Source organism: Anomaloglossus baeobatrachus, unplaced genomic scaffold (genome assembly GCF_048569485.1).
Source record: "Anomaloglossus baeobatrachus isolate aAnoBae1 unplaced genomic scaffold, aAnoBae1.hap1 Scaffold_2388, whole genome shotgun sequence".
In the NCBI taxonomy this organism is placed as follows: domain Eukaryota; kingdom Metazoa; phylum Chordata; class Amphibia; order Anura; family Aromobatidae; genus Anomaloglossus; species Anomaloglossus baeobatrachus.
This window is the reverse complement of record NW_027442039.1, coordinates 120,980-148,213: the sequence shown is the minus strand read 5'-3', so window position 1 is coordinate 148,213 and position 27,234 is coordinate 120,980. Positions and strand designations below refer to the sequence as shown.

The 27,234-nt window shown below is 47.1% G+C and overlaps 1 protein-coding gene across 1 annotated transcript; it reads left to right on the top strand.

Annotated features, from left to right (window-relative positions):
* Window positions 1-631: 631 nt before the first annotated feature.
* On the top strand, window positions 632-26,991 carry LOC142261684 (uncharacterized). Its single transcript, XM_075332144.1, has 3 exons — window positions 632-643; window positions 2,381-2,471; window positions 24,238-26,991. Exons 1-3 carry the CDS (start codon window positions 632-634, stop codon window positions 25,698-25,700), a joined length of 1,566 nt encoding a protein of 521 aa, XP_075188259.1. The 3' UTR covers window positions 25,701-26,991.
* Window positions 26,992-27,234: the final 243 nt, after the last annotated feature.

Here is a 27,234-nt window from a genome sequence, read left to right as displayed (position 1 = left end):
TAGTCACCCTCATACAGTCAGCCGGAAGGATACCTGGTTCCCACCTGGTTCATCCCAGCTACGCCCGGGTTACTCACCCTGCCACCTGAAGTGAGTAAAAACCCTGAAAGACACTTTGCCTGTGTGTGGTCATTCTGCGACTTGTGGTACTACAGCTTTACAAAGGGCCCTGGGGCTTGCCTCACTCTCAGGAGGCTACTACACCCGACTGCACCCACCATCAGCCCCAGGTGCCTCCTAATCTGCAGTGGCGGTCCCCTCTGACCGCAAATACTGAGAGTGGCGTCACGATCAAAACCGAAGATTCCCTACCTGTGACCAGCACCAGCTACGTGGAGTCCCTGAAGGTATGCACTGATACATCACCAGCGGGGCTTCACAGCCGCACAAGGGGAAAGAACCTGTCTTGGGACATCGGAGAGCTTAGGGTTGCTCAGAATAAAGTGATAGGGTTTATCCTTCCTGTTCTTCCCTAGAGGCAGTGGCTCCCACCCCATCTTTCTCATGATACACCACTCAGCCTCTTGGTGGAACACAACAACCAGGGACTGCCCTGTATTGGTAACTGGTGCCTACTGTCAGCAAAGTCCAACCTCAGAGGCTCTGGTGATGACTGGGTAGGCATTTAATCATGCCCCTACGGGTAAGCCTGGTTCAGGGCGCAGTGAGTCTACGTCCCTTCTCCTCAACCTATTAGTATGACAGCAGAGTTAGTCTGGACTCCTCATGGCAGCGCGGCAATAATCCCTATCTAGTGAATGGTTATCTCCAGTAATTGTATTATTACACCGGATTCTTTATGATGTTACATCGTCCTCTTCTCCCCATTCAGGTCCCTAAAATATCGGATCCTCTCAGTGGAGATCTTCTATATAAGAGAATTCTCCTGATTGTCCCATCAAGGATGGATATGGACAGGGACAAGATGGCGGAGAGGATATTACACCTCACCCTAGAGATCCTCTTCCGGCTTACTGGAGAGGTGAGAGATTCTGATGACGTCACATTACACCATTCTTATCTATGGGAATAACAGATGGACATAACTGGAGAGGTGAGGACTCTGGAAATGTCTGGAGTGAGATTTATTACTGTGTCTCTCCATAACCAGGATTACACAGTAGTGAAGAAGACCTCTAGTGAGCGCTGTCAGGCCCCTGTATCTGAGGGACGGGGAAGACCCCTGAGCTCAATCACGGGGCCTCCACCTCACCCCCCGATACATGAGGACATCAATGACCAGAAGATCCTAGAACTCACCTACAAGATGATGGAGCTGCTGACTGGAGAGGTGACACTGCTGGGAATGCTGGGACATTATACAGTAACGCTATGAAGGGATCGGGGGTGACGGTATCATTGTATGTGTCAGGTTCCTATAAGGTGTCAGGACGTCACCGTCTATTTCTCCATGGAGGAGTGGGAGTATTTAGAAGGACACAAAGATCTGTACAAGGACGCCATGATGGAGGTTCCCCAGCCCCTCACATCACCAGGTAATACGGCAAAGCTGTGGAAAGATAAGGCGCAATAGGGTCTTACCCGGTAGACAAAGGGTGGTGAATGTCAGGAGAAACACTCACCTGGTAGGGTTGTGATAGTCACAACTCCTTTGAAGGCATGTAGATAACGTGGACGGCAGCGGACCCGCAGCAGGAGTAGTTTAAATCAGCAGGGGAAATGCAGGATTAGAATACCGCGCCAAACCACAGGAGTCCAGGTGGAGGTAGTAAAACTCTTTTCTTTATTTTCACAGGTCTTTACACAGGTCTACGCGTTTCAAGGACATATCCGTCCTCTTCCTCAGGACAAATGTGCATAGAATACTGTATTCTATGCACATTTGTCCTGAGGAAGAGGACGGATATGTCCTTGAAACGCGTAGACCTGTGTAAAGACCTGTGAAAATAAAGAAAAGAGTTTTACTACCTCCACCTGGACTCCTGTGGTTTGGCGCGGTATTCTAATCCTGCATTTCCCCTGCTGATTTAAACATCACCAGGTAATAGACAGGACTAAATACACACGACCTATAATTATCTGTATGTAAGGAATGAATTCAGCCCCTGTATGTGTCTCCTCCAGGTCTATCCAGTAAGAGGACAACACCAGAGAGATGTCCCCGTCCTCTTCTCCCACAGGACTGTAAACAAGAAGATCCCGATGTTCCTCAGGATCATCAGGTAGATGGAGAGAAGGTGCCATGAAATCTCCCTATGATGTGTAGACGGCTGTGAAGGTCTTGTGCTTAGTCTTGTTTTATCCTCCAGTATTATATGTGTTATACTTGTGTAATGAGAGCGGTGGAGATGGCAGGATTAGAGCTGATCATAGATGAGACTTCTCCATCTGGCTGTGACTTTTACAATATTTCTTTCAGGGTGAAGATCTGCCCCATATTAATACTACAGAGACATATGTGAGGGGTGATGAGCGGAGTAAAGAGGAGATTCCTACAGATGACAGTGCGGGTGAGTAGTGGTCTCTATAAACCGACGAGTAAAAGGATAACAATGTTTTGAACTTTTGACTTTCATACTGCATATCTCACCATCACCTGGAACGGGAGACAACCTTCCTTTTATAGACAATCATCTTGGCTATCTCATACATAAATTCTTTATTTTTTATTATTATAGCACCATTTATTCCATGGCGCTTTACAAGTGAAAAGGCTATACAGTACATAAAAAACAAGTACAACAATCATGATCATTACAAAACAGACAGGTACAGGAGGAGAGAGGACCCTGCCCGCGAGGGCTTACAGTCTACAGGGGATGGGTGAGGGTACAATTGGTGAGGACAGAGCTGGTTGCACAATGCTGTTTTTGAATGAGGGTTATTGTAGGTTGTAGGCTTGTCGGAAGAGGTGGGTCTTCAAGTTCCTTTTGAAGCTTTCCATGGTAAGCTCCATGGACCTTTTTGATTAGCATACTTCCCAGGGGGCAATGCACTTAGGATTACACTGTGTTGAGCGCCGTTTCTGGCTGCCGACAGTGTTTTCTCTGGCTGGTCTCCCTGAGATTAGTGATTGCTTTGTCTTGTTGGTCTACTAGGCATTGCTCCCACCTGGCCAGAATCCTACTCCACACTGATGAGGGGCAATACCCCGAAACAGCTGTCTGTGGATGGAAACCTGGACTTGGTATTTCCCTTGTCATATCTTTAAACTCATCAAGAGCCTGATATTGACTAAAAAGGCCACTTAATATGGTGGTTATGGTGGTCTCCTTAAAAGAGCCACTCCTTGGCTAGGTCCTTCCCGGAAGGATATCTGGCTAGTTTCCATGTTGAGACTCCTAATAGAAGCTCCATGGACCTTTTTGATTTGCAGGTATGCCGCCCCCGCGACAGCCGACCGGCTGCTTGGACCCGGATCTGCAGTGGCTCGAAGGGTCTCCGGATCTGAGGCACCCTCGGAAATAAAGGGGAGAATTTTTTGTGGTTTTGGGATAATGTTTGTGACGCCACCCACGGTGTGTGGTAACGTGAGGGACCACCGCTGCCGGTTTGGGAAGCCCGGGGACGCTGGTATGTGGCAGCTTAAGTTGTTAACCCCTCCGTGGGCAGGGGAGTGTTGTCCCGGGTCCGGTGATGGATGGCGTGGGGAACCCGTCGCGTGCAAGGGGGGTAACGTGTACTCACACAGTCCAAAGTGACTGATGCTGACACCAGGTAAACCAAACTCTTGAGCACTCTGTGGTCCTTGGGCGGGCACGCTGGGTCCGTGTCCTCTTGGTGTTGCCTGTTGACCTGAAGCCTTGTCCCTTGGCACTGTGTGTCCTATGTGTGGATCCCTTACACTTGAAGCGTTTCCTTTCCCGCTCGCCTGCGTAGCTAGCAGGGTGAGCTTGCTCTCGGGGTTCACGCTTGGGATTTTCTGGACGGTTGTGGGAAGTCCTATCCCCCTCGTTGCGCATGTCCCCCGATTCTGGAGCGGCTGGGGAACTGTTCCTGAAGATTCCATTCCCGTCGGGTGAATTACTGGGCTACGTGAAGCTACTTCCCAGCCTAGGGTCCACTTACCCCATCGTGCCCTGGTCCCTGCCCGGTTGTAGCACTAGGCAGCCGGCCTGCTCTCTGTAGCAGCACCGTGCTCCCTGCCACTACCCCCTGCGACCGGGGTTCTAGCTTCTTCTGGCTAGGACAACGTCTAGCACCCGGGACGGGTACAGGAGCCCAGCTCCACAGCGTTACCTGCACTGTCACCGCTGTCTCTCTCCTCCAACTCCCACTCTACAACTCTCCAACTGAACTGACACTTCTGACCTCCTTCTACCAGCCCTCCATCTGGGTGGCCCTATTCCCCTCAGGCTGCCCAAAAGGTGATTGGTGGGTGTGGTGCAGAGTGTTCCGCAGGATTAGTGTACACTTGTTGGTAGCAACATCAAAGTGACGGGACCCGTAACCAAGGAGCTGCGGGTACCATGCAGAAGGGCAGATTGCACGGTGCCCTTGTGATGACCTGATAGGCCAGGGCGTCACATTCCCCCTTGGTTAAATGTGGCTCGTCCGCGAGACAGAGAACACCAAGCATTTATTTATTTATTTTTTTAAAGGGAGGAAAAAGGGTTAACAACATTTTATTCTTTTTAAACTGGTTCATCCCACACAGGGGAGGTGCATTCTTAAACCGTTACAAACATTTTTTAAACTAAAGTTCGTCTGCTATAGGGGACGCCACCAGTTTTTATGGCAGCGGGGACCCAACCTTCCACGTTGCGGTCCCTTCCTGCGACAGTCCAGTCCCAATGTCCCGGATCCCAATAACCCTTTATCTAAACAATCTGGTTCCCCTGGAAACCTACATGGGTCCTTGGTCGGGTTAAGGTCCCGGGTTGGCCAGACGACTCTGATGGCACAACGGGTGCAGTCTTTTTACAAGACACAAGTTTGTGTTGGTCACGCCAGTCCTGTGACTGTGGTCCATTTTTTTTATCAACTATAAAATGTAGAAGTCTCTATAGAAACCGTACCTAAAAGTCCTGTACCGTAGTGCAACTGTGCAACAAATTTAGAGAAAATCAGGTTACTTTCCCATGCAATTAGTGTTTCATTGGTTCTCTCTTTTTCTAACATTTTCTATATGGAAAATAGCAAACTGTGGAAAATAACAAACGGAAAACACAGATACCTAACATTTTTACGGTACCATATTTTTTTTTGCTAATATCAACATTCTTAGTGGTCTAGCTCCCTGGGGAACCGGTAGCCAATGACAGCCGCCGGAACGATCTGCTCATTCACCACGGTGCACGTTTCACGTCGAGGGCATACCAGCCCTGCTCGCCCCAGTGCCGGGTGTAGCTGACCATCTCCCCAGGCTCAAGGTTGCGACCAGGATGATCTCTTGGGAGGTGTTGTTCCACATCTCTTCTGGTAACAAACACCCCGTCGGCCAGGCAAGCTTCTGACAAGAAACCCCATCCCTTTTCAGGATCATAACTGTGTACCATGCCTCTCCTTACTGGGCCTCGGGTACGGAACATAGATTTCCTGAGCTAATCTTTCTCTCGCTGGGTGCGGGCCATTATCTCTTGCTGCCATTGCTCTGTCTGGGTCAACGTCAGTTTCAAAGGTTGTTGTGGCCGTTCCCAGCAGGAGGCATTGGCGTCCGGCCTCAGCTCTCTGATTGGCTCTGGCTTTGAAGGCGCTGCTGTGGCCCCAACAGCCGTTGGGATGCCGCGCAGTAGTGGAACTGGTGAACCGGAAGGCTCCACTCTCGCTGATGGAAGTGGTGGGCCCAACTGCTACGCAGCCGGGGTTGCAGGGCCCGGGTGCTCTGCCTCTAAGGACGGGCCCTGTGATGCGGCCGGATCTGGTCTGGCCGGGCTCCGGACGACTGCTGCCGTAACCCGGATGGGGACGGACCTTGGGACTGCTGCTGGAGCTTCACAAAAACAAACTGCAGGTTCCGCTGCCGGGGTGGATAGTGGCAGCTTGGTGTCCACCAAGGACGGGGCAGGTGACTGTGGAGTGGTTGCCACAAGCGGGGGCGGACCGGAACCCTCAGCCGCCATGGCCGGATTAGGGTTATGAATAAGGACTAGGTAACCGCTTACCCTTTCTTCACGTGGGATTTCGATCTAACGGGCTCGCACCGCCACTGCCAGACTCCTTATCTCTTCCCTCCAGTGGTTTAGTGTGAACAGGAACTGCGTCCGCATTCTCCTGCACAGCTGCTCGGTCTCTCCTTCGATCCAGGTCGCGGTCCCGGGAACAGGACGTTCCGGTGACCAGCTCCGCTCCGCCATATTGCCTCTGCGTTGTCCAGGAACAATATGGCAGAGTCCTGGCGTCCCTACTTCTCTTCCGCTTCCGCTTTTCTACATTCGGGCACGCCCCCTCGGTTTTCTCCCAGCACTCTTTCGCGCGCTGTGGCCCTCTGGGAACTTCTGGTTCCTGTTTCAGGCTGAAGACGAAGGGCGGGGCTTTGGCTTTGCGCCATTTTTCAAGAAGATGGCGTTTATGGCGCGTAAACAGCGGAAAAATGGCGGATGTTGCGGAAAAAGGGATTTTGGATCACGACCTTCACTTTTCAAGACGCACGTCACCCAGGTTAGTGGGTCCTGCTCGCATCCTGTTCGTGACGCCAAGTTTTCCTATAAGGTGTGCCGCCCCCGCGACAGCCGACGGGCTGCTCGGACCCGGATCCGCAGTGGCTTGAGGGGTCTCCGGGTCTGAGGCGGCGTCGCGCGGCACCCTCGTAAATAAAGGAGGGAATTGTTTGTGGTTTTGGCATAATGTTCGTGATGCCACCCACGGTGTGTGGTAACGTGAGGGACCACCACTGCCGGTTTGGGGAGCCCGGGGACGCTTGTGTATGGCAGCTTAAGTTGTTAACCCCTCCGTTGGCAGAGGAGTGGTGTCCCAGGATCCGGTGATGGATGGCGTGGGGAACCCGTCGGGTGATAGGGGGGTAACGTGTACTCTCACAGTCCAAATTCACTGACGCTAACACCAGGTAAACCAAACTCTTGAGCGCTCTGTGGTCCTTGGGCGGGCACGCTGGGTCCGTGTCCTCTTGGTGTTGCCTGTTGACCTGAAGCCTTGTCCCTTGGCACTGTATGTCCTATGTGTGGATCCCTTACACTTGAAGCGTTTCGGGTCCGGCTCACCTGCGTAGCTAGCAGGGTGAGCTTGCTCTCAGGGTTCACACTTGGGATTTTCTAGACGGTTGTGGGAAGTCCTATCCCCCTCGTTGTGCTAGTACCCCGATTCTGGAGCGGGTGGGGAACGGTTCCTGAAGATTCTGTTCCCGTCGGGTGAATTACTGGGATGCGTGAAACTACTTCCCAGCCTAGGGTCCGCGTACCCCGTGTTCCCTGGTCCCTGCCCGGTTGTAGCACAAGGGAGCCGGCCTGCTCTCTGTAGCAGCACCGTGCTCCCTGCCACTACCCCCTGCGACCGGGGTTCCAGCTCCTTCTGGCCAGGCCAACGTCTGGCACCTGGGCTGGTACAGGAGCCCAGCTTTTACAGTGTGACCTGCACTGTCACCGCTGTCTCTCTCCTCCAACTCCCACTCTACAACTCTCCAACTGCACTGACACTTCTGCCCTCCTTCTACCAGCCCTCTATCTGGGTGGCCCTATTCCCCTCAGGCTGCCCAATGGGTGTTTGGTGGGTGTGGTGCAGAGTGTTCCTCAGGATTTGTGTACACCTGTTGGTAGAAACACCAAAGTGACGGGACCCGTAACCAAGGAAGAGCGGGTACCATTCAGAAGGGCAGATTGCACGGCACCCTTGTGACAACCTGATAGGCCAGGGCGTCACACATACTTCCCAGAGGGCAATGCACCTAGGATTACACTATGTTAAGCGCCGTTTCTGGCTGCCGACACTGTTTTCTCTGGCTGGTCTCCCTGAGATAAGTGATTGCTTTGTCTTCATGGTAGGCAAGAGTCTGATATGCTGAGGTAGAGCATTCCAGAGTATGGGGGAGGTGCGAGAAAAATCTTGTATGCAATTTGTGGGAAAAGGAGATAAGAGGGGAGAAGAGAAGGAGATCTTGTGCGCATCTGAGGTTGTGTGCAGGTAGGTACCGGGAGACTAGGTCACAGATGTAAGGAGGACACAGGTTGTGGATGACTTTGTATGTCATGGTTAGTTTTTTGAACTGGAGTCTTTTGGCAATGGGAAGCCAGTGAAGGGAATGGCAGAGAGGAGAGGCCGGGGACTAATGAGGGGAAAGATGGATTAATGGGGCCACAGAGTTTAGGATAGATTGGAGTGGTGCAAGAGTGTTGGAAGGGAATCCAGAAAGCAGGAGGTTGCAGTAGTCGAGGCGGGAGATGAGGAGGGCATGCACTAACGTTTTTGCTGATTCTTGATTAAGGAATACACTAATCCGGGAGATATTTTTGAGTTGTAGTCGACATGAGGTAAAAAGGGCTTGGATGTGTGGCTTGAAGCATAGAGCAGAGTTAAGGGTTAGTCCGAGGCAATGAGCTTTTGGAGACTGGGAAGAGTGAGCAGCCATCAACTATGATGGATAGGCTTGTTAGATGGGTTGAGTGAGGAGGAGAAAAGATAATGAATTCTGTTTTGTCCAGGGCTGTGGAGTCGGTAACCCAAACCTGCGACTCCGACTCCTCGATTTCCCTTGCACCGACAACGACTCCCACATATATTGTTATATTTAAGTGAAAAATGTATTGTAGTACAATGTGAACATCAGACATTTAATCATTTTTATGATACAATAATCAAGATATTTAGATAAATAATGTATTTTATGTTCTATTATATTAATATTATAATATATTTTAATATATTTATTGGAATACAACTTTAGAACACAAAAACTAATACATTTTAAATATGCCATACACTATGTATATATATATATATATATATATATATATATATATATATATATATATATATATATATATATATATATATATATATATATATATATATAACACTATGTAATAAACTATGTAAGTGGCAAAAAACAGTTTTCAGCAAAAACATACTAAATATCATTTGTGCAGTCTATGAATTTGTTGTAAGAAATAGAATTGCCTCCATCAGATCCTCCTTCATAGATGACCTCAAATCTGACCTAATAATTTTAAAGCTAGAGAACAACCTCTCTACAGTAACTTGGGTTGGAAGCAAAGCCGTAACAACATGGGCAACATTTCTACCTATTTCCGGGTATAAAGGAATTGCCTCATGCACAGTCAGTTTTGATGAACGGCTGAATTTTTCTATTTCTTTGAGAGCAAGTGAAAAATTTTGCTGAAATCTGGTCAATCTGCTGCTATAGGAGACATAGTGAAATCTCTTTCCTTGCGGCAACGCTTTGCCCGCTCCATGTCATCCAAATACTTGTCAAACTCCTCATCTGATGAGGATGAAGATATGGCAGCAGTAGCACTGTCAGGCCCCAAGTCCTCTTGCGCCTGGCAGTCCTGTAGCCACTCATTCTAACTGCGACCTCAGTCAGAGCTTCTTTTCCTTTAGTAAGCTGTTGATCATCAAGCAGTATACGATGACTTGGGTCCACATAAACAGCTGCCAGAAGAATTTTATTTTCCAATAGCTGTGTCTCTCTCCATTTCATTGAAGCAGAAATGCCATCTGCTTTTAAACCTCCTCTTTGGGATAGGCAAAATAGCAAGTTCTTCCCTTATGAAAATGCCAGGAGTTAAATCCTTAGCTTGTAATTTTTTAGTCACGGTAAATGGGTGATTAAGCAATTCCTTCAATTCAGCCACCTGTGTCCATTGACCTTCATTTAGGGTTACCTGAGGGTTCGCTATATCTTGGTTCAAACAATTTCCCCTTTCCCAGCACGTCTCTTCAAGATGGAATCAATTTTAGGGGTTCTGGCAGCAATAATAAGCTCAAAAATGGATCCTCACAAAGAATGAGCATGTGAGTTTGTGTGGCGTTTTTCTAATCTGCTTTTGCTATTGAAAACATTATGTATGAGCTCAAAAATCTTTCAGGTGATGCGGTTTTTTAAAAAGCTGATCTGCTTTTGCAGCTGAAAAACGTATCCTCAAAAAACGCAGCAAAAACGCTGTGTGTGAATGTAGCCTTAGATCAAAACTAGAACAGCCATTTATAGGACATTTCATAACTTTCCCAAATTCCTATGAAAAAATATTCAGCACATTCTGCATTGAACTACTGTCCCCAATTTATTATATATTTTAGGAGTCTGAGTCTGTCCATTTTATACCGACTCCAACTCCGACTCCACCAAAATGAACTCCGACTCTGACTCCACGACTCCGACTCCACAGCCCTGGTTTTGTCCATGTTAAGCTTTAGGAATCAAACAGAGAAAAAGGATGAAATAGCAGACAGACATTGTGGGATTCTAGTTAGTAAAGAGGTGATGTCAGATCCAGAGATAGAGATCCTGCTTATCATCGACATAAAGATGATACTGAAAGCCATGGAACTCTATGAGCTGTCCCAGACTGAAGGTGTAGATGGAGAACAGCAGGGGTCCAAGAACTGAACCTTGGGGCACACCGACAGAGGGCGAGATTAGGAAATCGTGGGAGACGCTGAAAGTTTGGTTGGTTAGTTATGAAGAGATCCAAGATAGGGCTAAGTCCGTGATGCCCAGAGATGACAGGATGTGTAATAGGAGGGAGTGGTCTACTGTGTGAAAGGCAGAGGACAGGTTCAGGAGAAGGAAGACAGAGTAGTGTCGCTTGGCTTTGGCGGTTAGCAGGTCATTGGTGACTTTAGTTAGGGCAGTTTCAGTGGAGTGATGCGGTTGGAAGAGGGAGCAGGAGGAAAGGTGGCAGGACAGTTTAAGATGGACATGCTGTTCCAGTAGTTTTGAGGCATAGGAGAGAAGAGATATGGGGCGGCAGCTAGACACATAGGGTGGGTCAAGGGAGGACTTTTTGAGGATGGGTTTGATTGGAGCATGTTTAAAGCATAAAGGGAATACAGTAGTTGTTAGAGATAGATTGAAGAGATGGGTTAGGGCCAGGATGAGGACTGCGGTGATGTTGGGGATGAGGTGCAACGGGAGCGGGTCAAGTGCTCAGGTGGTTAGATGTGATCTTGAAAGTACAGTGGAAAGATTATCTTCTGTCATAGTGGAGAAGCTGGATTTAGAGGAAGAGGGCTGAGTAGTTATGATGAGGGGCTGTGGGGATTGAGGGCCAAAGCTTGCTCTGATGTTGTCAATCTTCTCCTTGAAGAATGAGGCAAAGTCTTCAGTTGAGATCAGGGGAGAGGGAGGTGGTGCTGGGGAATGGAGGAGAGAGTTGAAAGTGTTGAATAGCTGTTTAGAGTTGTGAGACAGGGAGGATATGAGAGATGAAAAGTATTTTGTAGCAGTGAGTGTGGACTTGAAAGTGGTGGGCGACTGTTTGTATGCAATGAAGTGCTCAGTGGAATGACATCTCTTCCATCTCCGCTCAGCAATTCTGGAAGCCCGTCTCAGTTCTTTAGTCTGGTTCGTGTGCCAAGGTTGTCTGTTTGTGCGAGTTCTGGTATGCATGAGGGGGGCAGCTGATTTGAGAGCTGCAACGATTGTATTGTTATATGAAGAGGCAGCAGCATCTGCATCGTGTAAGGAAGCAATGTCTGCGAGAGGGAGAAGGGACTGAGAAAGTGAATGTAAATCAAGATGATTGAGATTAATGCGAGGGTGCGACAGTTTGTGGAGGGTGGTTCTGTATTTGGAGAAGACAGGGAAGAGAATGTGAGTAGGTTGTGGTCAGGCGGGGGAGAAGTGAGTTAGAGAGGTTAGATAGGGAACAGAGACGAATGAAGATGAGGTCCAGCGTGTGGCCATCTTTGTGAGTAGCTGCAGAGGACAATTGGGTGAGGCCGAAGAAGGAAGGAAGTGTGGAAAGTTTAGAGACAGATGAGTGGGAGGTGTTGATTGAGATGTTGAAATCACCCATGATGACAGTGAGGATGTCGGTAGAAAGGAAATATAGTAGCCAGGTGGTAATAAATATTCTGTAGAAAGAGAAGCGCAATAGGGTCTTACCCCGGTATATAGGGGGTCTTAAATACGCAAACCTACTCACCAAAAGGGGTTGTGAAAGTCACAACTCCTATGCAAGCATGTAACTCCAGGTCACGGCAGCAGTCCCCAATTGGCAGATAACAGAGAACAGTAGAGAGGGGTTTCACACCGCGCCAATGACCGACAGGAAGTTAATAATACTAAATAAAAGTGATATTGAACAAAAAATAATAAAATGTATATTCCTCTATATATACACAAAGACACATCTGGAAACATATGTGTCTTTGTGTATATATAGAGGAATGTTTTTGAAGACAATTACAACACCATTGCACACATTTGTGTTTTTTTGAATATACATTTTATTATTTTTTGTTCAATATCACTTTTATTTAGTATTATTAACTTCCTGGGATTAATAACATGTTCTCCCAAAGCAATATGTTGGACAATTCGTTTATTACATTGTATGATGTCATGTTGTTTTTTAAATGTATAGATTCCCGCCGATTTTTTTCAAAAAGGGGTGGATCAGGACTTCACCACTAAGGTATTTAATGCTGTATAGGGCGCCTTACAGCAGATTTGATGTTCTTTGCCAGCTTGTCCTGATGAAGAGAGCTGAGATTCTTGAAACGCGTTGACTTGACCTGTGCGTGAAATAAAGAAGCATTAATCTGACACTTCAGGAGTTGTCGGTCATTGGCGCGGTGTGAAACCCCTCTCTACTGTTCTCTGTTAGTAGCCAGGTGGTGAAATAGTCAGAAAAAGTGGAGGCTGGTCCTGGAGGGCGGTAAATGATAGCCAGTTGAAGGTTGGAAGGAGAGTAGATGCAGACAGAGTTCACTTCAAGAGAGGGGAGAGTAACAGAAGGTGGCAGTTTAATTGGTGTAAAGGAGCATTTGTCAGACAGGAGCAAACCAACCACTCCACCATGCTTGTTACTGGGGTGGGGGGTTTGAGACAGATGGAGACCACCATAAGAAAGTGCAACAGAGGGGCTGTGTCAGAGTGGGTGAGCCAGATTTCTGTGATGCCGAGGAAGGAAAGTTTATTACTGATGAAAAGATCGTGGATGTAGGAAAGTTTGTTGCAGACAGAGCGAGCGTTCCATAGGGCTCCTATTAGAGGGACTGGGGGAGCAGGGGCTGGGTGAATGGGTATGAGGTTAGAAGGGTTGCGAAAAATTGTCATAGATCGTGGATGAGGGTTTGAAGTGACAATGGGGATGTGATGAAGAGGGCCAGGATCACAAGAGATATCCCCAGCAGTGAGGAGAAGCAGAGAGAGTGTTAGTAGGTGGGAGCAGGAGAGGCCATGAGATGGTTGTGTGTGTCTGGAGACACAGGGTGTACTGTGGAGGAAAAATCTGAGGAGGTGAGGTGGGTGGGGAGGATGGAGGGAGAGGTGACCAGGTCATTACTGGGTGTAGGGATCAGAGGGGTAAAGTAAAAAATGAAGCGTTATAGGGTGAAATTGAGAATAGAGAAACACAAACATTGTTTACAGAGTCTATGTATCCAGTTACCTACAGGTTCCTTCCGATCAAATTCTGGTCCAATTCATTGCATCATACTCATATGGTGCATACTTGTATTGATGCAGACTAAAATCTCATGCAGACTTTAATGGAACAATTTATACACATACACGTGCAATCAGCTGTGAAGGGGAGGGGTCGTCACTTATCTAGATCACTCACATCAAAGCTGAGCCCAGATGTGCGATACCATAGCCCTAGTAAATGAGGGGGTCATAAAGAAAGTGGGGTGAGGGTGATGGAGGGGTCAATTAGAAGCATATTGGAGTCACCATCAAAAGGGCCTCTATGACAAATAGTAGTTAGGCTGGAGTAGGAGTACTGTCCTGGATTGTCCACCACTGCACAATGTACATAGTGTTTAAAAAAATTAGCCCGTGGGGGCATGGCCTAGCAATGGCACTGGTTAGACGTGTGTGCTGAGAGCTCTGAGCACCTGCATGGAAAAGAGCTGACTGCCGTGCTAATTCAGGAAGAGAGGTGACCCCAGCTGGGAGTGGAGTGCGAGGGATGTGTGGAGTGCGAGGGATGTGCCCACAGATCTCCATCGGGCAGTTTGAGGATCGGGATGATTGTGCAGCAGGACGTTTGGGGCATAACTTGCTGGAGCAGCGTGGTGACAGGCCTGTGGTTTAACAAGATCGTCCACCTACTGCTACACCTCATGGTCAGTTCCCGGGTACTCTGGGTGCCAGTGGCAGACTTCAGTCCAGGGTTCCTCCATCGGGTCTCTGGTGGATGTGAGTGGTGCCGCTGAAGAGGACAACACCTGCCCCCTGCTCTGAATCAGGGCACCTGAGTGAGAGGCGACATAACGAACACCTGCCATGCAGAAGCCAGGGTAAGCTGGATCAGCAGATTTGCATACAGCTTTGGGCACCGCAGGGGAGCATCGCCCTACTGCTGAACAAAGGAGGCTGTGGGGGTTAATTATACAGCTGACAGCCTATTGTCAAGTATACAGTTATCCCCTGGCGTTATCTTGGTATTGAAAGCTGAAGCCAGCTGCAGGCTGTGTTATCTCCCCTAATTTAATTTAGCCTGTCCTGCATTATAAAACACTCTGTGTGGTCTTGCTAACCTAATGATAAGGAGAAGTAAAAGAACATCACCCTCACCATCCCCCACACCAGTTGAGACTCCAGGCTCGACCTCCCAGAGGGGCATTCAGAAATTCTTCAAAAATGGAAGTGGTCATTGCAAAAATACATATAACAACATGGCATCCACAGCTCCTCCCAAAGCACAGTCCACAACACAGCAGAAGGAACAGAATACAGGAAAGCTCTTGCCCTACAGAGGAGAATAATAGCCCTCCTTCTCAGGCAGCTCCTGGGGCAACTCTAAATGAAGCATCTCCTATGCAAGCATCACTTATGATTGACGAAATTAAGGATCTCAGGTCCCAAATGATGAAATTCCCTACCAAAGTTGATATGGAAGGATATATAGCGCGGCTTGAGAATCTTTATAAATCTGAAATACAAGCTTTAAATGCTATGGTCACCAGGTATCGGACAAGGTATCTCAATTGGAAACCACCTCAAACTCACTGGCATGGGAACAGACGACACAGAGGGAGACCTTTAGCTCTTCATTCAAAACAGCTGGACTATCTTTTTGGCGCGGTTGAGGATCTGGAGAATCGCAACCGACGCAATAATATCAGGATTCGTGGTCTTCCATAAGCTGCCTCTGCATCAGATTTGCTATCCACCCTCAGAGGTATATTCAATTCCCTGCTGGGGAAAGAGCCCACAGAGGAACTGTTGATTGACAAAGCACACTGAACTCTACGGCTTCGTAACCAGGACTCCGACAATCCCAGAGATATTATTTGCCGAATCCATTATTTTACTATCAAAGAAGAAATAATGAAACAGGCCAGGATCAAGAGTCCATTTGATTTTGATGGCTCCCGTCTGCAGTTCCTTACAGACTTGTCGAGAACCATGCTGTCCAAGCATTGAGCTTTGCGACCAATCCTGGAGGCTTCGAAGGAGAAGGGTGTCCCCTATTCCTGGGGATTCCCTTTTCAGCTGCAGGTCCGTGATCAAAGAGGAGTGGTGTCTCTGAAAGATCTGAATGGTCTGCCAGAATTTCTGACACGCCTAGATCTCCCTCCAAACTCAATTTTGGACTGGCCGACCTTCCCGTTGGCACCCCCGGTGCGTGTTAATGGCCGCAAACATATGTCTCTGCAACAGATGCGGCAAGGAAACCATGTGCCTTCGGTGCGCCGCCAAGCTACACATACTCCAGAACCTTGATATGCGGTACCCTAAGGTTTAAAATGTTTGATTGTGAAATTCTTGTCACACCTGAGGAGGTGCAGGAGTTGGCCTAGTGTTTTTTTTGTTTAAACATGTCCTGGAGACGGCGGGTTTAAATGTAGATTTCTCCCTCCTACTACCCTCTCCTTTCAGCTACAACCATTGTGGAAACCCTCCATTTTTTCACTGATGGAGAAGCAGTTTGGTATAATTTTGGCCTACAAAATATTATTTGGTGGCTTATTATTCCAATATACTGGAGGCAAAATGAACATAGAGAGTTGAACATCAAGATCTACTGGTTCCTGAGGTCTACTCTTAGATTGTAAACCGTTTTTGTTTTAGTAAATAATTACAATATATATAGTTTGCAATTTCTTTAGCTTTGTTATGCTCGTGGGTGCAAGTGGGAGTAGACCCACTGGGCCACAGCTTCGGCTCAACCAGGAGGGACATAACTAAGCGACTACTTCGTCTTCACTAGAGCCTCTGATGGTCAGGATAGGTTTGTGCTATACGGAAGGCTTGCAAGCGGGTATCCTCTGAATGCAAGTAGATTAGGATCTGGTCTTTTTGTTCCCACTGATGGACCATCTCTTGCTGCATACCTGTCAGCTGAGGAGTTCTGGATCCAGTGGGAGCCATAGCCTGGGCAAACTGTTATGCTTGCGGGTTCGAATGGTAGTGGGCCCACTGGGCCGCAGCACTATCTCAACCAGGAGGGGAGTAACTAAGCGGCTACCTCGTCTTCACTAGAGCCTTCGATGGTGAGGATAGACTTGTGCTGGAACGTAGATGCCAGGTGCTACTCCAGGGAGTCCTGGTACTGCAACAGCTGGGGACAGGGGTCAGGGATAGGATACTGACAGTCACTGTAGGTCCAGCAGGCACAGCTGGTATAGATGGATGTAGCAGGTATGATAGGCAGATACGTGTTCGCACACACAGCTTAAGACTCAGCAAACCGAATAGGACCTGACAACTAGAAACATGTCTCTAAGGATAGACCACGTTGCCTGGGCACCTCCCATATAGTGCCTTTCAGCTACAGGAAACTTGAGCTGGTTCATTGAATACTCGTGGAACGCCCCCGGAAGGTTTCTCTCCCACAATGGATTGATCCAAACCAAGCAAGGGCCGCCCCTGTGACATTATAAAGGCCACTTTAGCCTGGTCTAAAATGAACTGATAATACAAAAGTTCATAGTGCAAGGAGCACTGATATATGAATCCCCTGCATTGCTTGTGGTCGCTGTCAAATGGTAGAACAGTAGACGGATGAGGACCGAAGCTCGGAGCTGGATATGCTGCCAGGGTGGCGACTACAGCCTGAACAAGATCAGATGGAGATGTTGGTGTTAAGGCTTGCAAGCAGGTGACCACTGACTGCAAGTAGTTCAGGATCCAGCCTTGTAGTTCCTATTGACGGACGATCTCTTGATGCATACCTGCGAGGTAAGGAGTACTGGAACCAGCAGGATCAATGGCCTGGGCAAACTGTTATGCTTGTGAGTGCCAGTGGGAGTAGACCCACTGGGCAGCAGAATCGGCTCAACCAGGATGGGTGTTACTAAGGGACTACCTCGTCTTCACTAGAGTCTCTGATGGTGAGGATAGGTTTGTGCTGGAACGTAGCCACCAAGTGCTACTCCATGCAATCCCGGTACTGCAATAGCAGGTCCCAGAGGTTGGAGATTGGATAGTGACAGTCACTGATGTTGTCGGGTGTAGACCGGAAGGATGGTGTAGGCAGGTGCAGCGCATACGGCAGGCACCGCTGGAATAGATTGATGCAGCAGGTATGGTAGGCACAGCTGGTATAGTTAAATAGATGCAACAGGTACAGTGGGCACAGTGAATACTAGGATACAGGCACATGTTAGAATACACAGCATAAGACTGAGCAAACAGAACAAGCCTGACAACTTGCAACGCGTTTCTAAGGATAGACCACTTTGCCCAGGCACCTCAAATAGGGGAGGATGGGCTAAATACCTAGTGTCTCTCAGCCATAGGCTGAGAGGCACTTGTGGGTTAGGCCCCTTTCACATTGCGTTTTGCCATACGTCCACAGGTCCCGTCGGAGCATCCGTCCGAACCGCCCCTCCCCCACTCTGCCAAGCGTGTTCCAGACGCATGCGCTCGACAGGGCCATTCACTGCTATGGAGCGCACTGCGTTAGCGTGTGCTCTGTTTTGTGCCATTTTGTGCATATATACGTTTCTGCAGACGGACACCCGAACGTAGGTAGACTACGTTCGGGTGTCCGTCTGCAGAAACGTATATGTGCACAAAATGGCACATAACAGAGCACACGCTAACGCAGTGCGCTCCATAGCAGTGAATGGCCCTGCCGGGCGCATGCGTCTGGAACACGCTTGGCAGAGTGGGGGAGGGGCGGTTCGGATGGATGCTCCGACGGGACCTGTGAGCGGAAGGTAAAACGCAATGTGAAAGGGACCTTAGGGCACACTGGCCCTTTAAGATTAGGTACGCCCGTGCCCTAAGCGAGCTCCCAGGAGACCTGCATGGCATGTGCAGGCCCTGGAAGACAATAGCAGGAACTGGGGAAACTGATGCCACCGCTGGGTGGCCAGGAGGGTAATTGTTCCAGTGTCTCCACCAGGGAAAGGGGACAGGTCCGTACAGGAACGCTAGTAACAGCCTTACAGTCCTTACAGTCCCCCTCCCCCCTTATGCTGCTCGTTTTCCAGGCCTGAAAGGAAGCTTTTCAGGAGAAGATGGGCTTTAATGTTCTCATGAGGCTCCCATGACCTCTACTCGGGACCAAACCCCATTCAATCAACTAAAAAAAGAGTTTTGCCTTTCAGATTTTTCATGGCAAGGATGTTTTTTTCCTGAAGGATGTGTTCCGCACTTACCGGTGAAAGCAGGGTACCAAAATTTGTGAAGTATTTGCTCAGGACTACAGGCTTGAGGAGAGACACATGGAAGGAGTTGGCATTCCCCAAGGATTCCAAAAGCTTCAGCTTATAGGACACAGTGTTGATCTTTTGAAACACCTGAAAGTGACCAATAAAGCGGGGATGCAATTTGAAGGAAGACATCTTGCATATCTAGAAGAGAGCCATGCCTTATCTCTGGGACAGAACGAAGGAGGATCAAGGTGTCTCTTATTCACATGCCTTTTCATCCTGATGAAGGACTGCTTCAGGGAGGCCTTTGTCTCCATCTATACTTTGAAGAACCACTTGACAGGAACATCGGAGGCAGGGTTGCCAGAAGTGATAACCACAGGGAGTGTTTTTTTCTGCTGTCCAAATACGATGAGGAATGGAGAGTTAGAGGACGACTTACATGATTATTATAGGAGAACTCCGCCCATGGTACAAGCTTGAGACACTTGCTGTGGTGTTCATTGACAAAGTGCCACAGGAAATTTGTCAGAACCGAGATGTGAATTGGATGCCTCTATTGGACTCAATGTGGAGAGTAAAGGGTACTTTACATGCTGCGACATCGCTAGCGATTTCATTAGTGATGTGAAATTCTAGATCGCAAGTGCGATCTTTCGAGATCGCACATAGGTCATTTTATGGATGTGCGATCTCAAAAGATCGCACTTGCGATCTAGAATTTCACATCGCTAATGAGATCGCTAGCGATGCCGCAGCATGTAAAGTACCCTTTAGGCCGTGCAGGCAGAATATGTGCTGGATGAAGTACTCGACGACCACAGAGGCAGAAGGGCGACCAGACAATGGAGTGAATTGGGCTATTTTAGAGAACCTATCCACTACTACCCAGATGATGGAGCAACCAAAAGACACCTGCAGGTCGGTGATGAAGTTGGCACCATGTTTATTGCCAAGGAGCAGACGACACATGTAGAGGTAATAGTCGTCCAAACAGAAGCTTCTTAACGGTTGCACATGAGAAACCGGCTGAGACAAATTATATGACATCTTTACGTAGCATTGTACATCAATAGTGCCGTGAGATAAGCAGAGTTATCTTCTGACTGGAGTGAGCAGCCAGCTTAGAGGAGTGACCCCACTGCAACACACGCTTCCAGTCTGCCTCCACCACAATGTTTTTTTCTGGATGGTACTTGAGACACTTACTGGAGCTCCCATGGTCTCAATAATGTGTTAAGGCTCTTCCTCCTGGTTGGCTGAAAGAAAAGACCTGGAGAGTGCATCCGCCTTGACGTTCTTTTCTGCCAGCTGGAAATGTAGAACAAAGTCAAAATACAGTAGGTGAAGAACAATGAGCATCGGGCTTGGCGCGGGTTCAGCCTCTGAGCCAACTGTAGGTAGGCCAAGTTTTTGTGGTTAGAGTAAATGACAACAGGATGTACTGCTCCTACCAGTAAGTATCTGTCACGCTAGGTATGGGGAAATACTGAGCAAATTACGAAAAGAGAGTGGAGGAAGGAGGGAAACCCTATCTCTAGGGAATAGGAAGAAGTGACCACTGATAAAACCTTCCACTGGCCCCTGGCTCTCCTGAAGTCCCTAAATAGGTTCCACACCAATGCGCTGAGCAGCATACCTAGACCCTGGCTAACCCTGAAATGGAGCCGGACCCTAAGGGGTACTTTGCACGTTGCGACATCACTACTGCGATCTCGTCGGGGTCAAATCAAAAGTGCCGCACATCCGGCGCCAATAACGACGTCGCAACGTGTAAAGCCTAGAAGCACCAATAAACGATCTCAAAAGCGTCGAAAATCGCTGATCTGTGTAGTGTCGGTCATTTCCATAATTTAGCTGCAGCGACAGGTACGATGTTGTTCCTCGTTCCTGCGGCAGCACACATCGCTGTGTCGGAAGCCGCAGGAGTGAGGAACATCTCCTTACCTGTGTCCCGCCTGCAATGCGGAAGGAAGGAGGTGGGCGGGATGTTTACGTCCCGCTCATCTCCGCCCCTCCGCTTCTATTGGCCGCCTGCCGTGTGACGTCGCTGTGACGCCGCATGACTCGCCCCCTTAGGAAGGAGGCGGGTCGCCGGCCAGAGCGACGTCGCAGGGCAGGTAAGTGCGTGTGAAGCTGCCGTAGCGATAATGTTCGCTACGGCAGCTATCACAAGATATCGCATGTGCGACGGGGGCGGGAACTATCGCGCTCGGCATCGCTAGCCGATGCTAGCGATGTCGCAACGTGCAAAGTACCCCTAAGAAGTGACCTGATGGAATGTGCGCTTGTCAACCCCACTAAAAGCTAAAGCACATAAAGCGAAAACAAACAGGGGAATACTTCTCTCCAGGGTGACTTTGGGAGAAGTACAGCAACAATCTGGACAGCATAGGAGTATCTCTATCACTGGCAGCAGACCAAGGTGAAATGCAGGTATATATGGACACATTAAGTGCGGATAAGGATTAGCAGCTGAATTGCCAAGGTATCCGCAGGGTTCTTAAGGGGAAAGCGTTAACCCTTAGAGAGAAGATACATGGAACTGAATTGACACCAGAAAAAAAGAATGAAATATCAAGGAGCAGCTGGACACCACAGGGTTGTCTGTCAACTGTGACACACCCATGACAGGATCACCACACCTCCAGAGCTATCTTGATCGCCAACAATTCTCGGTCATCAATTGAGTAGTTGCGCTCAGGAGCAGAGAAGGCCTTGGAGAAGAAACAGCAGGTTACCCTCTTATCGGAAGCCGACTTCTGCGTGAGGATCACACTGGTCCCGGAGGACAAAGCATCCTTTTCCAAGAAGAACTGTCTGTTAAATCCGGCCTATGCAGCGCTGGAGCCAATGAGAATACCTACTTAAGGGAGATAAACTCACTCTTCGCTTCAGAAGTCCACATCTTAGGATTCGCCCCCTTGCCAGTCAGGACCGTGATAGGAAGAATCTGGTATAAGAATTGCAGAATTAATTGGCGGTAATAATTGGCAAAACACAGGGGCCACTGAATCACGAGGACAAAGCTACACTTTAGATCCGCTGACACCTTTTCCAGATCCATCTTAAAATTGGTGTTAGAGATTATGTAGCCCAGGAAGAGAAATGAAATACATTTAAAAAAGTACTAGTCAAATTTGGCATATAAACGATTCTCCCTCAGACTCTGTAGAAGCTGGCCAACATTCCTCCTGTGCGTTGTCACATTGAGAGAGAATACAAGAATGTCCTCTGGATACAACACTATTCATGAGTAGAGCAGATCTTAGAAGATATGGTTCACGAATTCCTAGAAAATGTATTTTTTACCTTGATATAGTTGAGACCTCTATAATCTGTACAGTGGTGCAGGGAACCATCCTCTTTCTTTAGAAAGAAAAACCCGGCTCCAGCCGATAAGGACTTCTGGATAAATTCCATTTCCAGATTCTCCTTGATTTACTCTTTTTGGGTTTCCACTTGGGGCAGAGGGTAGACAAGGCTGCGAACAGATGAGAAACCCGAAAGTAGGACGATAGGGCAATCATATAGCCTGTGTGGAGGCAGAGTCTCGGCCTCCTTCTTGTCAAAGATGTCAGCATAAGCCCAACAGGCAGACCCAGAAGATTTGAGGACATCACTGGTGGTCAGACAGGATGGACTTGAATTAGACATTTATTGTGACAGGGCTGACCCCATGTGAGCACATCTCCGGATCTCCAGTTGAAGACAGACTCGCTAATCTGAAACCACTGCAGACCCACTAGCAGTGGATGTGACGGCCCTGTAGATTTATAGAAAGCAATCATCCTTGAGTGCAGCATTCTCACGCAGAGCTCAACTTTCTCGGTGATGAATCGGATAGCCTCCGACAGACGTTTTGCATCCACGGATGAAACTGCTATGGGAGCTTGAAGTCATTGGCTTGGAATCTGTTACTGATCCACAATGACCTGTTGTATGAAGTTCCTCTCAGAACCAGTGTGCAGATAGACCAACTCAGTGAATCGGGTGCTGCCACAGGATACGGGCAAAGCTTTGGATAAGAACAGGATAAAGACTTGCTGTCACCTAAGGTAGCCTCTCCTATGGACCCTAGATTTGGAAGTTCCCCGGCTTCAAAGAACAGAAATGTATGCGACTGTGTTGCAGCGGTTCACCAGATGAGGCTTTGCCAGGTTCACGCGATCTACCTTCATGTTCTTAGAGGAAGCAGCAGGAACTGCGGATCATACACAACGGGTCTCTGGAAGGTAAGAGCCAGGTGCAACAATCTCGCATGGATTGCCTCTCTAGAGCTTTCTTGGAACCTGAGATCGATGCGGATAGCCAGAGATACCAAGTCGTCCAGGGAAGATGGCACATCACAGCTGGCCCGTTCGTCCTTGCTTCTTCTGGACAGACCCTCCATTATTCCAGCCTAGTTTGCAGGACAAGGTATGGAAACAAATGGCATAGTAGCCGATAATTCCGTGGCAAAGTCAAAGGAGCGACCCGGATCTTCGAATATCTTGTGTAACGCCCCCTGGAAGGTTTGCAGGTCCAAAACAGGCTCACTTTTCTACTCTAATGAATTGATCTAAGCAAGGGACTCATTGGTCATGTCTGACATCATTAAGGCCACTTTGGATCTGTTCAAAATTAATAAAAGTTCAAAGTGCATGGAGCACTGATTTATGAATCTCCAGGCACTGCTTAGGGTCGCTGTCAGACCACAGAGGAGCAGACAGATGAGTACCGAAGCTTGGAGCTTGATATGCTGCTGGAGTGGCGACTACAGTCAGGACAGGATCAGGTGGAGACGTTGGTATAAATGCTTGCAAGCAGGTGTCCACTGACTGCAAGTAGATCAGGATCCAGTCCTGTTCTTATTGATGGACAATCACTTGCTGCAAGCTGAGGAGTTCTGGAACCACTGGGATCCATGGACTGGGCAGAAGGCTATGCTTGTGGGTGCAAGCGGGAGTGGGCCCACTGGGCCTCAGCACCGTTTCAAACAGGAAGGGCATAACTAAGTGGCTACCTCAGTTTCATTAGAGCCTTTGATGGAGAGGATAGGCTTGTGCTGGAAAGTAGATGCCAAGTGCAACTTTAAGATGCCCCGGGGGTTAGGGAATGGAAACTGACAGTCACTGATGTGGTTGGGTACAGATTTGACAGCTGGTGTAAGCAGGTGCAGCGGATACAGCTGATACGACAGGTGCAGAAGATACAGCTGGTATAAACAGATGCAACCGGTATGGTAGGTACAGCTGGTATAGATAAAAGCAGCAGGTTTTCCTGGTACATCGGATACTAGGATACAGACACATGTTCGCACACACAGCATAAGACTCAGCAAATAGAACAGCAACTGACAACTAGCAACGCGTCTCTAAAGATAGACAATGTTTCCCAGACAACTACCAAAGGAGGAGGATGTCTTAAATACCTAGTGCCTCTTAGCCATAAGTTGAGAGACACTTCCAGGTCAGGATACGCTGGCCCTTTAAGAATAGGTGCACGGACCTGGGGATGTCGGTAACGAAATTACAAGCTATTTTTATAAATAATATCCTTAAATTTGTATATATTATTAAAAATAATTATTATTCTTGGCAGATGACTGTACCAGGAGATTGGAAGCACAACTGACATCTTCAATTTGTAAATCAGATGATCTTGATATCACACAAGATATAACTGAAGTGAATGCCTTTATTCCAGATATACCATCATCCCTTCACAGCAAAGATCTATCATCTGATTCTTTTAAACAAGTCCAGTCTTCTGATTTATCACAGACGATTAAGAAAAATAATAGTCACAAAAGATGCATTAAAAATCTAAGTGCTCTTACAGCAAAGAAGCCATTTTTAACTTCAGAATATGGAAAAATCCGTAAAAAAATTCACACAGGGGAGAAAAGATTTTTTTCAGAGTCTTTTATGTTCCAGAGATCTCACACAGAGAAGCAGCCCTATTCATGTTCAGAATGTGGGAAATGGTTTAACAAAAAATCACATCTTGTTGAACACAGGAAAATGCACACAGGGGATAAGCCATTTTCATGTTCAGAATGTGGCAGGTGTTTTGTACGTAAATCAAGTCTTGTTATACATCAGAGAACTCACACAGGGGAGAAGCCATATTCATGTTCAGAATGTGGGCAATGTTTTGCTGGTCATTCAAGTCTTGTTAAACATGAAAGAATTCACACAGGAGAGAAACCCTTTTCATGTTCAGAATGCTGGAAATATTTTTCAAATAAATCAAGTCTTGTTATACATCAGAGAACTCACACAGGAGCGAAGCCATATTCATGTTCAGAATGTGGGAAATGTTTTGCAGAGCAATCAGGTTTTACTAGACACAAAAGAATTCACACAGGGGAGACTCTCTTTTCATGTTCAGAATGTGGTAGATGTTTTGTACATAAATCAAGTCTTGTTATACATCAGAGAACTCACACAGGGGAGAAGCCATATTCATGTTCAGAGTGCGGGAAAAATTTTGCAGATCAATCCAGTTTTGCTCAACACGAAAGAATTCACACAGGGGAGAAACCTTTTTCATGTTCAGCATGCGGGAAATATTTTTCATATAAATCAAGTCTTGTTAAACATCAGAGAACTCACACAGGGGAGAAGCCATATTCATGCTCAGAATGTGGGAAATGTTTTGCAGATAAATCAAATCTTGCTAAACATCAAAGAATTCACACAGGGGAGACTCTCTTTTCATGTTCAGAATGTGGTAGGTGTTTTTTACTGAAATCAAGTCTTGTTATACATCAGAGAACTCACACAGGGGAGAAGCCATATTCATGTTCAGAGTGCGGTAAATATTTTTCAGGTCAATCAGGTTTTGCTCAACACGAAAGAATTCACACAGGGGAGAAACCCTTTTCATGTTCAGCATGCGGGAAATATTTTTCATATAAATCAAGTCTTGTTAAACATCAGAGAACTCACACAGGGGAGAAGCCATATTCATGCTCAGAATGTGGGAAATGTTTTGCAGATAAATCAAACCTTGCTAAACATCAAAGAATTCACACAGAGAAGAAATCGTGTTCAAAATGAGGAAAATATTTTACCCACAAATGGCATCATTTTAAACATCACAAAACTCACAAGGGTAGAAGCCATTATGATACCTAGAAGGTGAGAAATGTTTTACTTGAAAATTATAATTTGACCAGAAAGAAAAATTCACATCGGAAGAAACCACATATAGTCCTGCTCATCGTTATTGGCACCCAGGAAGTTTCAGTACATAATGTCGAATATCTCCTGAAAAAATGAATCAAGTAAAACATTTTTTTTTGTATAGCGCACTTGTGTCAAATATAAAAGAGCAAATGATAAACAATTTAAAACAAAAAAACAATGGGAAGCAAAAATCAAAAAACTTAAAGCTTGCTGTGACACTGGTATCTCTGCACTCTTTACATTAAATTTGTAGGGAAACACATTTTGACTCGCATGTTGTAAATTACAAATGCGAGTCCCCTGTGATAAATTGTCAGTGCCCATTTGTCATGAATTAGCCAATGAATGGTGACTTCAGTGCTTTAAAAAAGCCACATGTTAGGCCCTGTTCCTTTGTTACAATGGCGAAGACAAAGGAGCTATCTAAGGACATCAGAACAGCTATTATTAGCAAAAGCAAGACATCCAAAGGGTGTAAGGTAATCTCCAAAGACCTTGGTATCCCAGTTTCAAAAGTGCACAATCTTATTAAGACGGTTGCCAAGCATAGAACCATCAAGAGCATCCCTGGATGTGGGGAAAAGAGGAAAATTTACAAGCGATATTTTCAAAGGTTGGTGCGAATGGTGAAAAACATCCAAAGACCGGAAGGCCAACCTGGAACAGTCTGAGATAATGGTTTCCACAAACACCATACGCTGCACATTAAACAAAGCAGAGCTTTATGGGCGAAGGCCAAGGAAGAAAACATTGCTGAAAAAAAAACATAAAAAGGAAAGACTGATCCATGCCATAGATTATATTGACAAACTACACTTCTTCTGGGAAAATGTTTTGTGGATAGATGATTTCAACATTGCAAAGCAACAGTTTGTTTACAGATGGCGCAATAAAGCTTTTAAGCAAAATACCCTACTCACCGCTAAGCATGGTCAAAAATCCATAATGCTGTGGGGTTGTCTTGTTGCGTATGGTACTGGAGGCCTGGACCGTAGCACAAAAATCATGAAATCAGAAAATTATCCAGAGATTTTAGACCAAAATGTCCTACCCAGTGTAAGAAAACTTGGGCCTTCCAGCAAGACATTGACCCAAAGCATACAATCAAAAGTACACAGGAATGGTTGAAAAAGAAAAAAATAGACTGTTTTAAAATGGCGAGCAATGACCTCAATTTCATTGAAAATCTTTGGAGTGAACTGAAATCTGCCATTGGGAAAAAGAACACTAAGGCCGGCTTTGCACACTTTGGGGTCAAATCGAAAGTGACGCACATCCGGCGTCATTTGCGATGTCGTAGTGTGTAAAACCTTTTTGATACGATGAACGAGCGCAAAAGCGTCGTTATCGTATCATCGGTGTAGTCTTCGACATTTCCATAATGCCGGTGCAGCGACAGGTACGA